The sequence below is a fragment of the Lissotriton vulgaris genome, chromosome 3_2 (genome assembly GCF_964263255.1).
Source record: "Lissotriton vulgaris chromosome 3_2, aLisVul1.2, whole genome shotgun sequence".
Classification (NCBI taxonomy): domain Eukaryota; kingdom Metazoa; phylum Chordata; class Amphibia; order Caudata; family Salamandridae; genus Lissotriton; species Lissotriton vulgaris.
The window spans coordinates 100,068,091-100,085,958 of NC_141690.1; the positions used below are offsets into that span (position 1 = coordinate 100,068,091).

Consider the following 17,868-nt stretch of genomic DNA (forward strand, 5'->3'; position numbering starts at 1 on the left):
TGAATGCCAGGGCGGACGAGGTCAGCCGTCGGTGCATGATGGATCACGAATGACGTCTGAACTCGGACGTGGCGCAAGGCCTCTTTCAGCAATGGGGAGAGCCTTGGTTAGATCTATTCGCCACAGAAGAGAACGCGCAATGTCATCAGTTCTGCGCGTTGGAATTTCCAAGGCGGCACCCGCTCGGAGACGCTTTTCGTCGCAAGTGGAGTTGCGGTCTATTGTACGCCTTTCCGCCTATACTACTTCTGCCCAGAGTGCTGAAGAAGATCAGGCGCGACCGGGCCCAGGTTATCCTTGTGGCTCCGGACTGGGCACGAAGATACTGGTATCCCGAGCTACTCAGCATGTCAGTCGATCCCCCGATTCGTCTGCCTCTTCGGGAGGACCTTCTGTCACAGCAGCAGGGGACGGTCCTGCACCCGAACCTGTCCAGTCTCCACCTACAAGCTTGGAGATTGAGCGGCGACAGTTGAGGCCATTTGACTTGCCTCCTGAAGTCTGTGATATCATTCTGGCAGCCAGGCGTCCCTCCACAAAGTCGGTATACGCCTGCAGGTGGAACAGATTTGTGGCATGGTGCACAGCAAAGGCTGTAGATCCTCTCTCTGCACCCCTTTCTGAAGTTCTGCTCTTCCTTCTTTCCCTTGCCCAGCAGGGCTCTGCTCTGGGCACTCTTAAGGGGTACCTTTCTGCTCTTTTCGCCTTCTTACGGCTACCTGATCAGCCTTCCTTATTCAAGTCCCCCATTGTAAATAGATTTCTGAAGGGCATCACACACATGTTCCCTCCTGTTCCCTTCGTGATGCCCCAGTTGGACTTGAATCTTGTTCTCACTTATCTGATGTGTGCTCCCTTTGAGCCGCTCCATAACTGTCCTCTCCGTATTCTCACATTGAAGACTGCTTTCCTGGTCGCCATCACCTCTGCCAGGAGGGTGAGTGAGCTCCAGGCTCTTTCTTCTACTCCACCTTTCCTATCTGTTCATCCAGACAAGGTGGTGTTGCGTACACAACCTTCTTTTCTGGCCAAGGTTGTCACAGCCTTCTACATCGGGCAGTCCATTACTTTGCCCACCTTCTTTCCGCCTCCGCATCCCTCGAAAGAGGAAGAGAGGCTCCACCGTCTGGACCCAAAACGTGCGCTCTCCTATTACCTAGATCGCACACGCCAGTTCCAGGTGGATGACCAACTCTTTGTTGGTTACGTGGGCGCGAAGAAGGGAAAGGCAGTACACAAGAGGACCATTTCGCGGTGGATCATCTTGTGTATTCAGGCATGTTACTCCATGGCAAAAAAGGAGCCCCCTGCTGGATTGTGGGCTCATTCCACTCATGCCACGGCAACAACGACTGCCCTGGGCCGAGGAGTCCCCTTGCAGGACATTTGCCAGGCAGCTACGTGGGCCTCGCTGCACACGTTCGCAAGACACTACTGCCTGGACAGTCAAGTCCGGAGGGATGGCTTCTTTGGCCGTTCCGTCCTCCAGGACTTTCTGGTGTGATATTGGTTCGCAGACCCACCACCGGGGTTGGTATTGCTGGGGTATCTATTCTAAGGTAAGGAATCTATCACTAACGTGTCTCTTTCAGATGCACAAGTTACTACTTGTGTAACGATATATCTGTAAGAGACATTAGTTAGTGATAGATTCGTTACCGACCCACCCATCCTCCCCGTTCTACGAACCGATATCTAGGGTTAAGGTCATCCCCTTTCAGGGCCCTAGTTTCATGGCACCAGTGTTGGTTCTATCATGGCTCTGCGTATCTGGCGCGGAAAAGCTGTGTATCAGAACTGACGTCAGCGCGCATGGGCGGCGTCTAAGTACTCCGACGACGTCATTCCGGCGCTGCCGACGACGGACGCGGAGCCGCAGACGACACCTACCGACGCGCAGGGGTATTGCTACGCTAAAGTTTCCGGATCCAGTCTGACGCCTGGGGATATTCTAAGGTAAGGAATCTATCACTAACTAATGTCTCTTACAGATATATCGTTACACAAGTAGTAACTTGTGCTTTGTAAACTGTATATAGAACTGAGGAAACGATATACTGTTCCAGTGATAAAGCCTTTTAACTTCAAACAATGCCGCCCGCATATTTGTTTCTGCAAACCTTAACTTCTTTGTATATATGCTGCTCTTTGTCATTTTTATGTGGGCAGCAATCTTTGTGGGAAAGGAGTTTTAATCATGTGCAATTCTGTATATGCTAACGGCGTTTTTAGATGGCATATTCATATTTGAATGTCTGTATTTTTCTAATATTATTGTCTAATGTTTTTAGGTTTCGACCTGGCCGTAGCACCTGCGAAGCAGGTGCTACGCCCAGGGCGAAAGCTTTTGTTTACACTATGGGGGACTTGAACACTCCCCTTCTTCCATTGGCTAGCTCCATACATGGAGGCTAGCCATTGGAAGAGAGAGGCTGTCAATCACGCTTTCCCCGTGAAAACGCGATTCAGGGGCGTTTCTGTGTCTTTTTTTAAGTACCGCCCTCTCCTCTTCCCATTGGCTGGAATTTTACCTTGCAGCCAATGGGAAGGGGAGAGGGCGAAAAACATGCCCCCGAATCTGCCGGCCGGGACACCCCCGTGACGTCATTCCCCGGGCTGCGCTGTGATTGGCTGCCGGCCCGGGGACCTGACTTGTTGTGCAGTTGTTGTGACTTGTTATTTGCGGTGCATCTATATTCACAAAGGAAAGCGCTGATTGTAATTACTTCCTCGTGTTGTCTATATTTTATGTTTACTGCTCTCATTGTAAGAACCCTAGTAAAGAGAGTGCGCGCGGACGAAGCTTCTTTGTTTTTTGTGCGTTTTGGCGAAAGCGCTCCCTAGGCTCTCACGAGAATTGCAGGGGCCGGCTTCAGTCGCTGGTTGGTGGGATGCGTTGGAAAAGCCGGCTGCAAGGCGGGCGAGCTCTTCCGCCCATGGAGACCACGGCACCGGCACCGCAGGTTCCCGAGGAGCCGTCAGCCGCCGGCACCGAAATACCGAAGGAAGGTACAGAGGTGAGTGACCGTAAACCAAGGCTATGCAAGTTGTCTCATCTGTCAAAAACCTTAGGCTGTCAGTTTGACCGCGTAGCTAAACTACACGCCGAATGCAGCTTTTCTCGTCCCCCTTCTAACTCCAGTTGTGAAGCCGTCGGGCTGTCACTTGTATCTTCGCTCCTGTTATGTTATGTTCGCTCCCACCTCTGGCCACGGAAGAATAATACCCCCACCTCCCTCCTGCAGTGGTAGTTGTCAGTCTGTGCCACTGCTCCGTCACAAAGCTACAGACCATCAGCAAGTGAAAGAAAGTATTCATGGGGTACATCTTAGCCACTCCCTGGCTCGCCCCGCCCCTTTCCTTCTCATTTGGGTCACTATCCTCAGTGTGCTATCCGCCCCGAAGAGCTGCGAGCAGCTGAGATGCTTATCTCGTACAGTGGCTCGACACTTACATTGTTCACACGTCCCCTGTAGGATGTTGCCGAAGAAATGCTGTAGTGCGCATCTCTCTTCAACCTTGGCTTAAAAATGTTACAATTGGCCCACACAAGGGAAACTAAGCCACATTCTTCAATATTAAGAAACAGTAGACGGCCTTGTATACATCTCCCTCTTTCTCTGAACATTTCTGGAATAGGAACTGACACTGTCATCAATAAGCCATATCATTTATTTCAGCTTTAAGGAGTTGCCTTATAAATATTATCCTGAGTCTGGCTGCAAGTATTTTAACGTATTGGAGCGAGGTCTTGTACAATTTTAGCTTCTCTCCTGAGATGACAAATCCAACGCTATTCAGCCCCTGCTGTTACAACGCTGTATTTTATATTTTTTTAATTCTGTTTTAATAGTGGTGTATAATTTTGCACAGCGCTCTTTGCCTCCATCCTCTTCCCTCTTTTTTCTCTCCATTGCATATTGCGCTATTTCTTTCGCAGTGTCTCGGGACTTTCCAACGCTCATTGTCTTCCCTTGTACTTTCTTTCTCCTTCATTTGTTGTGTTGCGTGCCTATGTGTCTCTTGGTCTGTGTTGCTCCTCCGTTTCACTCTCTTTCTTTTGCTCTACGTTCTATTCCCTCTCTCCTCCCCCTCTCTTTCTTTCCTGTTCCGCTGCCAGTCTTCACTTTTCTCTCGATCCCCACTTATGTCTCCATTCTCCTTGGCCCATCTTGCTGCTGTATCTTTCTTTCCCATATCTCCCCTTCTCTCTGTCTCCATATTCTTTGATTTCTCTTTGCTCTTCTTTCCGCGCTCACTTCCCGCGCCCCTGTTTCCTCATTCTTCACTGTCTCTTCGCCCTATTCTTGCTTTGGTCTTTCTCTCTCTCTCTCTCCTCTGCCTGGCTTTGTGTCAGTGGGAGTGCTGTGATTTGGGAGCCAAGCTCGCCTGCTCAGTTTTTCCAGACCCTCATTTGGAAGGAAGAAAGTAGTGTCAGAATAAGAGTCCTTCCCGCCACATACGCCTTCCTACTCTTCCCTCAGTGTGTCACCCTGTTCGCGCGTGTGTGGATGTCTGAACGTGCATATCGCAATCACTGTGTGGCAACGTATAGCGCCTCTCACTTTATCTCTAAATCTGCATTGTACCTGTCACCGTCTGTCTAAAAAACATGCATATCTCATTTGAACGTGCGCTTCTCTCACCCACAGTGGGTCGATCACTCCTTTATTCTCCCCGTGTGTTACGAGGTGGCTTAAAATCTGCGTGTCTGCATGTTTGTGCCCCACATGTAGATTCCATTTACGTGTTTATAATCATTTCTGTGTGGCCATTAGTCTATCCATGAGTGTCTGAAGTTGTGTGAGTGCACCCATAGATGCCAAGGTTTCAGATTGCTATGAGTGACATTTTCAAAATGTAAATGCAATTATGAGTGACATTTTGACGAGTAAGAGTGACACTTTATTACGAGCAAAAAAATCAAGCAATGAAGACAGGGAAACATACAAATGTCAGAAATGAATCAGACTGAGATACTGTAAGATTTTAAAACGGGTGCAAACAACTGAGGTGGCTGACCCATAATTACATGAAATTATGAAAATGTCACATATAGCCATCGGAAACCTTGGCAGTTATTGGCAGACTGGCCTGTACCCTCACCTTGGAGAATGCCTGACCAAGAGTTAATGAACGCCTTTGCCTCACTTATGCTTCAGTCCTTCTGAAACATACAGATGGATTCAGGAGCAGAAATCGAAGCTCTCAGCCGGCAGGGCCCATTCAGCTATATCCTTACTTAACAAGCATTGAAAATGGAATAGGTCCCGCCTATGATTAAGTTAAAGCCATTTGCTTTGCTAATGGTATTGTATTCTAGCTTTGCATTATTTAGTGTATATTTGTGATATGTTGTAGTTGTATGTAGTTAGAATTGTTTTGTTAGATGTGTAGTAGTTTAAAGCATAGCGTTAGTAGGAAAAGAGCAGTGTTTTCGAATTGGGAGGTGAATGAATAGAAGAATAGTATGTGTTAATTTCGTATAGTGAGGGTTACAATAGCATGAGGCGGACGAAAGGGGCGAGGCGAGAGCAAATATATGCACATATCACAAATATACACTAAATAATGCAAAGCTAGAATACAATACTATTAGCAAAGCAAATGGCTTTTTTGTATTTGTATCCAGAGCGCAGCGCCCGCTTTAGGGACACCGGGCTCTGTTTATTTATTTATATTTAACTTTCATGTTGAGCGTGGCTTTCACTTCTGGGACACCGCGCTCTGTTTATTATTATTTTTTCAACTTTAATAGTGAGCGCGGTGCACGCTTCAAGGACACCGCGCTCAGTGTTAAAGTAAAAAAAAAAAAAGAGCACAGTGTCCTTGAAGCGGCCCACGCTCAGTTTTAAACTAAAATCATTTGCAATAGGTCTCGCATTTACGCGAGTTTAGGCTATTTTCATTGCCAATAGCTTAAACTCGTGTAAATTCGAAACCTATTGCATTGCAAATGCTTGTTTATTGTATGTCATGATTTTTTATATAGTCATTTATGATCGATGCATCTGTTCTTAACACATATATATATATTTATGCTGTAATGTTTTTTATGGGGTTATGATTTCATTTGAAATCGAATAAAGCTTACTAATGAATGAATGAATGACTCCTGGCTGACTTTTTTTCTACAAAACAATATTGAACCCATACAGTAGGATGCAGTTATGTCATGCTGGCACATCATGCTTAAAAGAAATTAACATGTTTTTTTCACATCCTGATTTAGCTTTCGAGCGGGGCGGTGGGGGGAGTTGGAGAACACACATACACAGTCATCCATTTGTACAGTTGTACCTGGACGTCAGTACTCATAGTTTCCATTTCGTTTTTGTTTTCAGATTCCCTTCGGGCAGAGTTATCAGAGCATCAGATTTCCTGTAGCAACCAAAGAAAGCAAATTGAGGAGCTGCTGAATGAGCTGAAACATCTGAAGGGACTGAGGAAACATCAGGCAAGTTTCTTACCTCCAACTGCTGCTACAAAACTGTATCGTATATGTTACCCATAATGTGCTAAAACACTTCTCCCTCAATACCTTTATGCTGTCCATCTTGCTCAGTCAGCCCTGTGTGTCATTATCCTCTTTTATGGTCAACTGGTTTTACTTTCCTTAACCACCAGGTGGCAGTAAAGCACCGCTCAACCCCTGACGCTTTAAAATGATGTCTCTCATTGCAGCGTTGGTCGGGATGGAGGAGCTATCGAAGACTCTGTGAAAAGTGCGGAAAGACCTACTTACAGTCACTTACTCTAGCTTTCTTCTTCCATTACAGACAACCTAATACAAGCCAGTCCCTATAACTTCTTCGTAACCTAAATAATAATTTCCCTTTGGGCCTAGTGCCATCCCCTCTTCATGACTCACAATTCTTTCTTCATCCTACCTGTGCAGCTTAAAATCTTCCTTACCAGTCTCTACGTCTTTCCCTTCCGTTAACCTCTGCATTGAAATCTCACACTAACTTTTCTCTTGTAACGTAACTAGCTCTATTGTACAGCGATCTGACACCTTCGGGTAATGTCCGCGCTTTATAAAAATACACTAAATAAATAAATACAAAATCCACGCACCCAGGAAGTCCCACCCCCGAGTTCCTTCCTTACGACGTCGCGCCCTAGATCGCCCATCTCAAAAACAGCAAACCCTTTCTTTGCCTGCAATGCCTGGCAGCTCAAAAAAACACGTTTTTCTGAATTCCAACATGAATTTTATGTTGCCCATAAAGGACACGCTTACCCGTTTAGGCCACGGCGCCAAAATATAAGTTACCTCCATTAGTGAGATACCAAAAAAACAGCCCATGCGGGCCAACTTGGGTAGTCGAGGTGTGGTTTGACAGCGCAGCTGTCTCTGAACAATTAATCAATTACGTAATGTGATCATTACTAGAAAGGGGCTTTTGCTCCACCCACATGTGGACCTGCTGAACGCTTTATTGGGCAGAAGTTGTGTGCTTCCACAAAAAAGTGCTTTTCCAACATGGAGCTGTGATCATTTTGTTTATTTATCCAGCGGCCTAAGTTTGAACTCGAAGGGGCACACACATGACATTGGAATACTATTGCAGTGTCATAGATAACTAGGTAATTTATGTTTTTTTCTCTGGCAGCCACACAGATGGAAGGAGGGCAGTCAATAACCTACATCAGTGATAGTCAAAGTACGGCCCGGGTGTCGGCTGTTTACTTGCTGAGCACTAACTAATATTTAGAAAAAATGCCTAATAAACGCAAAAGAACAATTGAGGACAGAATGCAGAACAATGTCATACATTCACCCCAGTACAGAGATCTGGGCATACATCCATCGTGTCTTTGCTCACCATGCCATTCCAGTCTGGCCAGCCATATGCAAATCAGTCTTGACCCTAAGCCCATTAGGAACAGTCCAGCCAGAATGGGCAAGAATTTATTGGTAGGTTAAATGAAGTACCTACTTTAGTTAACCTGCAAACAAATGCTCCCCCCTTTAATTAACATTTTATTTAGACCTCCTTACACAATCCCTGACCCAAGCAGGACACGCAGTGTCCCATTTCATAGAACCTTGTCCACAAAAACCCTTTCTTCAAACTGCAGTGCCAGTACCGAAAATTCCTCTGCGTGGACTGAGAGCAGTGGTGCTGGAAGAATTTTCGAAGTGGGGGTGTTGCTGTTGATGTTACATCACTGAGGAGTGTGGCAAAGTTGTGGTATTTGGATGCTAGTGCGTTTTGGAGCACACTGTTGCAAATATATTATTAAAGCATGGCGAGGTGGCAAATTGTAATTTACAGATAGCACAATATCCACTGAAATGGCAATACAATTCACATTGACGTGACGTTTTACTGGCAAAACTAGCATACAAACAATGGGAGAGGATGTGGCGTTACGGCCAGAGCTGAAGACTCAGAACTAGAGAACCAGGTTCAGGTCTCAGCTCAACATCCTGTTATTCTGGGCAAATCACTTAATCTTCCCATACCTAAAAAATGAAAGCGTGGAGATCAGGTTTCAGCAAATATTTATCGGATGCACATCATCAGGTAAAGTGTCTTGAATTGTTTCGATCCTATTAAAATCTTTGTTTCGATCACACTTTAGAATTACAGAAGAAAACTGTGATTAATTTGTGCTTTCCTAACTTCAGAGCTGCTTTCAAATATTTGTACAGTTTACGTTAGGAAAACAACTGACATCTTACAACCCTTCCTTCTACACTCTCCCCGAGTCCAAGCAAGATTGTTAGATAGCTAATTTCACAAAATCCTCTAACTCTGCTGGCAGAGAAAGAGAAGTAAAAACCAATCTACATGTTAAAAGAATAAGCAGCAATTTGTCAGAAGGCATAGCCCAAATGAATAGTAAATATGACACGACAAAAACAAAATTTAAAGGCATCATTATTGCTCATTCATCTTCTGAACTACAGCATGTTTATTTTGAGGCTACAACCCCCTTCTCCCCTCTTTCAGCGCATATGAATGATTCATTTTGCCATTTCTGGTCTCACATTTCAACGCTGCCTACATTGCTAGGTTTATACTTGCACAGTTCACCACGCAGTCCTCTTGACCACTGTAACCATTTACCAACTAGCCTTCAGACCACCACAAATGGTAAACCAAACTACATTCTCCCTCAGCCTTCTTCAATATTATCTTCAATACTATCCTCAATGATTAAATGATCAAATTCCTTATTGGCGTGCCGTAAGGCTGATGGCTGCGAGCAAGTAGAGCACTGGCTGAGAATCAGATAGAATGATGGCGACTGGAGGGGAAAGAATGAAGAAGCAGGTGCCACGCAATACCGAAAACTCACCACTAGAGGCAACGTGCACTCACACTGACGAGAGGTGCATTGTTGGTAGCTAATGGAGCGTGATTTTGTGGATACGAAGATTGTGCGGACCTGAAGATGCAAGGTGTATGCAAGACAGCCCTGACACAGAGGGAAAAGCGAGCACACAACGCTAGACGACACTTTGAATTGAGAAATGGTGTAAACAAGAGATTGGCAGCAGTCTTGGAATGGATGACAAGTTTAGACTATTCTCTTTATGAGGAACGAGCACAATGATCACGATAGTAGGGATGGACTACCCCAGTGATGTGGTCTCTACTAGAACTCGTTCCTTTCTGTAACAGTCTTGTACAAGTCAAGAAACCCACTCCCGCCCTAAAGTTGTGAATCCCTGAATAACAATGATAGCTTGGTGAAAGGGGTAGTGCCAGTTTGCCTCTGATGATCTTCAGCCTGCACCCTACACCAGTTTGGTAGAAACACAGGAAACAAATCATCCCAGAGATATACTGAAGCACTTTGGGAGAAGAATGCCAATGAAAAATAAACTTACGCAGAATCATCCCTTCCTATACCACCTTCAAAAAGGAAGCAAAAATGTTTCTCATGAACAAATTGTCATCTTAAACCTTTAACTCCTAGAAGCCTACTTGCCTTTGCTTGTAATCATACAGCAATGTCTACCTCACCTATATTGTATTATATGCGATTCCCGATTGTATGTACAACTTGTGATAATTATGTCCTGTAAAGCGCTCTGTTACCCCCGTGGGTCATGTCCGCGCTATATAAAACTTTATAAATAAAACCATGATCGGTTCTGAAACTGGTGTCAGCTGGCACTGACTCCTGAAAAGGAGTGTAACAGGGGCTCCTCATCTTCCATTGACCCTAATGATGCAGCTAGTAGCCCTGATTAGGACTCAGAACCACTCATTTAATGTAAACAGTATACCCATATTTGGGAGCCAAGAAACTGAAGGACCGACCACCCAAATGTGCCTTCTTCACTCTAGGAACGATTGCCAATGCCGCTTCAGATGACCTGAGACTTCTGCTAGGGCAAAATGCCTTGATCAGAAAATGAACGTAGCGAGGGCTGCTTCCTCTCAGAATTTTGTGGCAAAAACATAAGGTTTTAAACATCACTCTCTTCCTCATTGGGAGCCAGTGCAGCTTAGCGAGTGCTTGGCCAATGGAGGACTGTAGAAATTTTCAATAACAAACATGCATCAGCATTCTGTACCCTTTGAAGTTTCTTAAGTCTATCATCATTATCACCTAAACACAATACATTTCAGTAGTCCAGCCGTGAACTGATCAATTCCTAGACTACTGTTTTCCTGACAGCTTCTAGAAGGAGACACAAACATCGGTAGCATTTTTAGGGTGCCAAAACAAATGCCAGCAAGACAAGATATCAGATTTTCATAGGTAAAGTTACTATTGAACCATACACCGAAGTTTTTAACTTTCTGTTTGGGGCTTGGTACTGGTCTCAGTACATCTGGCCACCATGCTGTGGACCACATAGAAGGCTGTTTCCCTACCACCAGCACCTCAGTTTTCTCAGCATTCATCCTGAGGCCGCTACGATCAATCCTTTGGGCAAGTTCTACCAAGAAAGATCTGAAACAATCAGATGAAAGGCCTCATCATGATTTAGCGTGATTATCAATTGGGTGTCATCGGCACATGACACAATTTTGACACTGAAATGCTCGATGATATCAGCTAGGGGGTGCATGTAAAGATTGAACAGTGTTAGGCTGCTATAATGGGAAAACCTCAGAAGAGAAAGGTGGTTGTATTACTTGGAAGATCCGATTCTCAAGGAAAGAGGCCAGACATCTAAAGACAACAGCCGCTCAAGCACAAGGCCATGGGATACGGTACTGAACGCTGCGCTCAGATCCAGCATTATGAAAGATGCAGGATTACCTTCTATATTTTTGGACTTGATATATTTCATCAACTGATAGTTTGTGTTTTTCTACTATTGTGGAGAAAAAAGGGAGTAGAGAAATAGCCATAAAACCTTTCAGTTTGGCTGGATCCAATGTGGTTTTTTAAGAGAGGGACAACAGTGGCATGTTTCCACTTCCGGGGAATTTGGCCAGTAGTAAGGGACAGGTTGTCTTCTCACTCTGCCCTTCCTGTACCCGATGAAGAGAAACCACTGCTACCACTGTTGTTGAGAGAAGCCTACGCTATAGCCATATCTCCCTGTGACGTCCCCTCCCAGCCACACCCGTAACCAGCATGGACTCTTATCCTGCTCCAGTAAAATCCCTAATTTCCTCTTCCCTCCTAATGGCCACTGGGCATTGTAATGTTGCTTTAAATGTTAGGCACCAGGACCTCCTCGGCCGAGGAGGCAGGATGAGGGAAGGGAAGGGAAAGGGAGGAGTTATGTACGGAAAAGGGCAGTAAGGAAATCGATGAGAAAGAAACAGGATGCAATAAATTGAGCTAAGAATTCCCAAAGCCAGCGTCCGTGTCCTTTGTGCCGCAGGACACTACAACTGGCGACGAGGGTGGCCACGACCCATGCGTTGTGGGCGTGTGCCTTGTGGGTGCTGCTGCAATGAAGTGCTGTGCGATCGCGTGGAGCGCTTCTGAAGGCCCTACGTGGCGCGGCTCGGGAACCTACCCTGACCGCGTTTGGTGTGGCGTGTCGCGATCCGGGTGCCCACTCCGGTCGCGTCTGATATTGCTGAAGGACTGCGGGGTGTTGAGAGCCCCCCGGCGCTGGCACAGCAGGAAGGCTTGAAGGGCACTTGTGAGCCCGTCCCGACATCAGGGCAGCGTGGAGGTCCCGCGTTTGCTGTGTACAACAGCGATCTGGGTGCCCACCCCAGTCGCGTGCTGCTGAGCCCCAGTACCTGTGAGTAGTGTCTCCTTTCGTTCTCCGACTGCTAGAGAGGTCCGGGTGCTGGAGGAGCTGTTGCCGGTGTGGGAAAGGCCAAAATCTCGTGGGGCATGAGAGTTCGTGGCGGCCATCTTTGGGTCAGGCGCCTCCACCAATCCCCTTTGAGGAAGTCCCGGCGGCCATCTTGAAGTCAGGCAAAGGGCCTAAAATAGCATCAAGCATTGGTAAATGTACTGGAAAATTAATCAAGCATTGGCAAATTCAATTTAAACATCAGAAAATCATCAATCATTGACAAAATCAAGTGAAATAGTGGGAAATCATCAAGCATTGGCGATTTCAATGGAATGATCAGAAAATCATCAAGCCTTGGCAAATTCAGCTGAGAAGTTGCACATGTGGCTACGGTGTGTTCTCCTGTGTACTAGTTGCTTCAAGCCCTTGCAAGTAAAGTCTAGCACGTCCAGCAGGTAGTTGGAGTGCGCCTCGTCCGAAGTAACAGAGGAAGCTGTCGCCTCAGTCGGTGGGCAGATTTGAGAGAAGGCCGCCTCATTACAATGTCTAACTCACCACATCGTCAAGTGGGTCTGGCGCAAGCCAATGCTGGACAGATGGGGGTGTTTGGAGTGTTGTTTCTGCGTCCACCAGAACCGTTAGTTCTCAAAACAGGAGGAGGTATGGGTCTTCGATGGAAGGAGTGGCTTGAAGACTTTGAAGACTTTATGAAGGGTTCGCACGTAACGGAAGCCGGTCAACAGCTGATAGCGCTACGGAATCTAATAGGAAAAGATGTCGGCCAAATCATAAAAGAATTGCCTGCAGCCGAAGCAGCATCTTACACTACTGTGTGTGATGCATTGAACCGGAAATCTTTGCACAAAAGGAACATTGACTATGAGAGGTACACATTCAACCTAGCTGCTCAGGAAAAAGAAGAGCCCATGTGCCCCTACATCACACGTCTCAGACGATTGGCTCGGTATTGCGAGTTTGATTCCTTTTCAACTGAGGATGCCCTTCGTCTAAGACTCATCGAAGGCTGTCTATCCGAATCACTACGGCGGAAGCTGCTGAAGAAAAGTTACTTCTAGACGAAATTGAGGAGATGACACGGGTGCACGATCAGGCTGAAGAACATGCCAAGAAGATGGAAGCAGGGAGAAGTGAAAAGCGGGAACAAGCTTTTAGGCTCCAATCTCGCAACACACGCAGATATTCTCTGGTAAAACCGAGGTCATCCTGGTCCAAACTGCCACAACAACCCGGGAACCGAAGGCGTCGCAGCTCCAGTCAAAACAACAGGCCGCGTGAACGCCATCTCAAATACTAACGCTGTGGCTATGACTTTCCCCACACAGAGGGATGCCCAGCCATGGGACAACAATGCAGGAAGTGTGGAGGAGAGAACCACTTCGAGAACATGTGTAGAACTTACAAGAAGAACAAACAGAGAGATCACGAAAGGTCCTCTCGACCATCAAGCACGCGTCACCATGTCAAAGCAGTACGTGATCACAGAGACCTCTCAACAGGGTCATCCCGCTCCAGCTGCCAGTCGCACCGGATTTATCGATCCCGACGCACTCCTTCTCAAGAATCGAGGTAACTGTTTCCCATCTCACAGGACAGTGATGAATACATATGTATGGTCGCTGACCATGACCGATTGAAGAAATATCCACAACTCAGCATTCACATCGGCACGCACTGGACCAAATTTGTAATGGACAGTGGAGCCTCCCTCAACTACATACCAGTGGCGGAATATCAGAGGATGAAGTCACCACCCCAAATAAGTCCTGCTCATGTGAGAGTTTACACTTGGATGTCCAAAAAGCCACTCCCCTATCTGGGAAAACTTTCAACGCATCTCACATATCAAGGACGCACCATTCATGCCTACATACACGTCATTAAAGGGCCAGAGGCTGACTGTCTGCTGAGTCTTCCGACTGCTGAACGACTAAGACTGGTGGACATCTTATACAAGGTAGACAACAAACTTGATGTGGTTCAGAAATCTTCAAAGCTATTTGCTGGCCTGGGAAAGATGGCTCACTGTCAGATTCGAATACACATTAATGAACAAATAACTCCAGTAGCTCAACATCATAGGTGGATCCCTTTTCATCTCCAACAAGCAGTCGAACAGGAACTACAGGATCTGCTTCAAGCTGACATAATTGAGAGGTCTCTCCTGTAGTAGTTGTGCCAAAGAAGGGTGAACCGGACAAAGTCCGTCTATGTTCTGATATGAGGGCGCCTAACACCACCATTGAAAGGGAAAGACACCCTGGCCACATATCAGTGACATGATCGCATCACTCAATGGAGCAAAGATATTTTCCAAACTGGATCTTAATAAAGGGTACCACCAGCTAGAGCTGCATGAGCAGTCACGCTACATTACAACGTTCTCAACACATATTGGTCTCTTTAGGTATAAGAGACTCAGTTTTGGTGTGTCTTCTGCTGCTGAAATCTTTCAAGAAGCCATTCAAAAAACGATTCATCACATCCCTAACGCCCTAAACTACAGTGATGATATCCTGGTTTACGGGTCTACGACACAGGAACACGACACCGCCCTGGAACGAGTCTGTCATGCATTAATGGAAGCTAACCTCACGTTAAACAAAGCAAAGTGTGAGTTCCATAAGTCCACGCTGAAGTTCTTTGGCCATATCTTCTCACATGCGGGGATGAGACCGGATCCAGACAAGTGGCTGTTTTGAATATTACTCCCAGCCCTCGTTATGCCGGAGATGTTCGCTCCTTCTAGGGATGGCCAGCTACTGTGCCCGGTATATCCAGGATTATGCAACCATCAGCTATCCCCTGAGACAACTCACAAAACAAGGTCACCCATTTCTGTGGTCAGCGGGATGTGAACAAGCTTTCAATGAAATCAAAGCGGCTGTAGAGTCAGCCGACAACATGGCGTATTTTGATCCAAAGAGAAAGACAGAGATTACCGTTGACACCAGTCCTGTGGGGCTGGGGCTGGGAGCCAGTCCTGTGGGGGTGGGGCTGGGAGCCATTCTAGCTCAATATGACTCTGAAAGTGAACAACAATACATAATTGCCTATGCCAGCAGGAGTCTGACTGAGACAGAGAAAGCTTATTCGCAGCCCGAAAAGGAAAGCTTGGTTGTGTGGGCCTGTGAGCACTTTCCCATCTTCATATATGGAAAACATTTCACCTGATCACCGATCATCAGGCGCTCATCACTATCTTTGGCAACCCTCCAGCTAAGATGCCACCGAGAATAGAACGCTGGGGCCTTCGACTCCAAGAATACACCTATACAATTGTGCACAAGCCTGGAAAAGCAGAAAACCCTGCTGACTACATGTCGAGGCACCCCAAAGAGACAACCAAGTGCAGACCGTCTGTGGCCGAGGAATACATATGCTTTGTGGTAGATCAGGCCCGACCACCAGCAGTCCCCCTAGAAGCCATCTTGGATGCCACTTTTGAAGATGTCACTCTGCAAGATGTGAAACGCCGAATACAAAATAACGCTGGAGAAACCTAGATGTCAACACTCCAAACAGCTTAGTTGACAGCCATAAACTTGCTGCTTTCAAACATGTGAAAGAGGAACTGTCAGTAGCCACAAATGGCCTACTCTTACGAGATAATCGGATAGTCATCCCGAAGCACCTACGGCAAGGCATTCTCAATCTAGCACATGAAGGCCACAGATGCATTGTGGCCACCAAGAGAGCCCTGAGGGAGCGGGTTTGGTTTCCAGTGTTAGACCAAATGGTAGAGCTCACGCTGAAGGACTGTCCCCAATGTCAACTGGTCAGTCAACCTGATCCTCCTGCCCCACTGCAAATGTCCCGACTGCCGGAGGGTGTGTGGCAGATTGTTGCTGTAGACTTCTTCGGGCCATCTAAATCTGGACAATATATCCTGGTTATTATGGATGAGTACTACCGTTTTCCGATTGCACAACTCATTGCGTCAACAAAAGCATCCAGCACAATACCTGTCTTGGATGAAGTATTCGCCGCCTGGGGCATTCCCAAAATAGTGAAGATTTTACTGACTTTGCCAAACATCTCAATTTCAAGCATCGCAAAATTACACCTCTGTGGCCTCAGGCCAATGGAATGGTTGAGCGATTTATGTCCACATTAAAGAAAGCCATTCAGCAGGCTGAATTGTCTCGGAAAGATACTCAAATGGTTCTGAATGAAGTCCTGCGAGCTTATAGAAACACGCCTCATTCCACTACCGGCAAATGCCCTGCGACCCTAATGCTGGGCCGGCTGGTGCGCACTCGAATACCCATGATTGACTGGAATGAAGGAGCAGTATCTCAAGACTCTGACCCTGATGACATAGCTGGCATTGACTGACTCAAGAAGGAGGCCATGAAAACGTATGCGGATCGCCGTAGAAGAGCTGCACCATCCTCGATTCAAGCAGGTGACTGGGTACTAATGAAACAAGACCAGCAAAAGAAAACTGACTGTCGTTATCATGTAACTCCACTGGTAGTTACCAAACAAAAGGGAACCATGATCACCGCTGAATCGGATGAGAAGAGAATCACCAGGAATGTGGCGCACTTTCAGAAGTGCAGTCCCAAAGTTAAAGATTTACTTACTGGACCTGTCAATGGTGAAACTAGACCGTGTGAACCTGAAAGCAGTGACCAGCACTTGAGAGTGATTCATGATGGAAGAGAACCTGACTGTCCAGATGTCCCTGTCCGTCCTCGCCGAATCATTAAGAGACCGAGTCGTCTGATTGAAGAACTGTAACTATGTGACATTTTGTTTTTTCAGTTGTGTATGCAAGAAGAGTGAATTAACTCATTTTGTTAAGAAAGGGGGAGATGTAATGTTGCTTTAAATGTTAGGCCCCAGGACCTCCTCGACTGAGGAGGCGGGATGAGGGAGGAGAAGGGAAAGGGAGGAGTTATGTCCGGAAAAGGGCAGTAAGGGAATCGATGAGAAAGAAACAGGATGAAATAAAGTGAGCTAAGAATTCCCAAAGCCAGCGTCCGTGTCCTTTGTGCCGCAGGACACTACAGGCATGTTCCTCTTCTACTGAGCTACACAGGGTTACACACGCATGTGCTTATAACACATTCTACTATCTCCTTGAACCCCCTCCCTGGCTCTCCTCACAGGGGCGTTGTTTCCAGCCCATCCTCCACTTTGTCTTGTTTGACTTGGCCACCTGTGCAGCCTCTCGCCCTACTCCTGTTCACACCTGACGTACCAGTAGCTCCTACATGGACATCCCAGACTGGCATAGAAGCCACTCACTGCATAAAATGCCCTTAAATGCACACAGCTAAACCCCATCCCAGACAAAAAATCACCTATTGGCTGATGGTGTCATCACACATGACATCACCCCTCTGCTGACCCTGAGGAAGTAGCAGTTTGGGTGGTCTTGCTGTTCTCAAGACTCCGTGTTCAATAACTTGTCGGCACCAGAAACCTCTATTAGCACTCCTGCTGTCCAAGTCAGCAAATAGTGTCCAAATCATCAAGGCAAGTGGGGAAGGTCCAGAATTCCTGTGTGAATGTCCGCAAATTATTCAATCTTAATACCACCACTGAAACCCCCCGCTTAGCCTAAAAAAATCAGTCAACCGCTATTGTATTTCAAGCCTTTGTTCTTTGGCAATCATGAGAACGATTGTTGGGAAAACATCCACACCTATATCAGTGAA

The 17,868-nt window shown here is 46.5% G+C and overlaps 1 protein-coding gene across 2 annotated transcripts in view; it reads left to right on the forward strand.

Moving 5' to 3' along the window:
• The window catches only part of FAM184B (family with sequence similarity 184 member B), an 856,462-nt gene that overhangs the window by 308,509 nt on the left and 530,085 nt on the right, over positions 1 to 17,868 (forward strand). For both annotated transcript variants that reach the window (XM_086964049.1, XM_086964050.1), the window contains exon 12: positions 6,345 to 6,461. In XM_086964049.1, the coding sequence (XP_086820175.1) occupies positions 6,345 to 6,461 (117 nt within the window). The remainder of the gene's footprint in view (positions 1 to 6,344; positions 6,462 to 17,868) is intronic.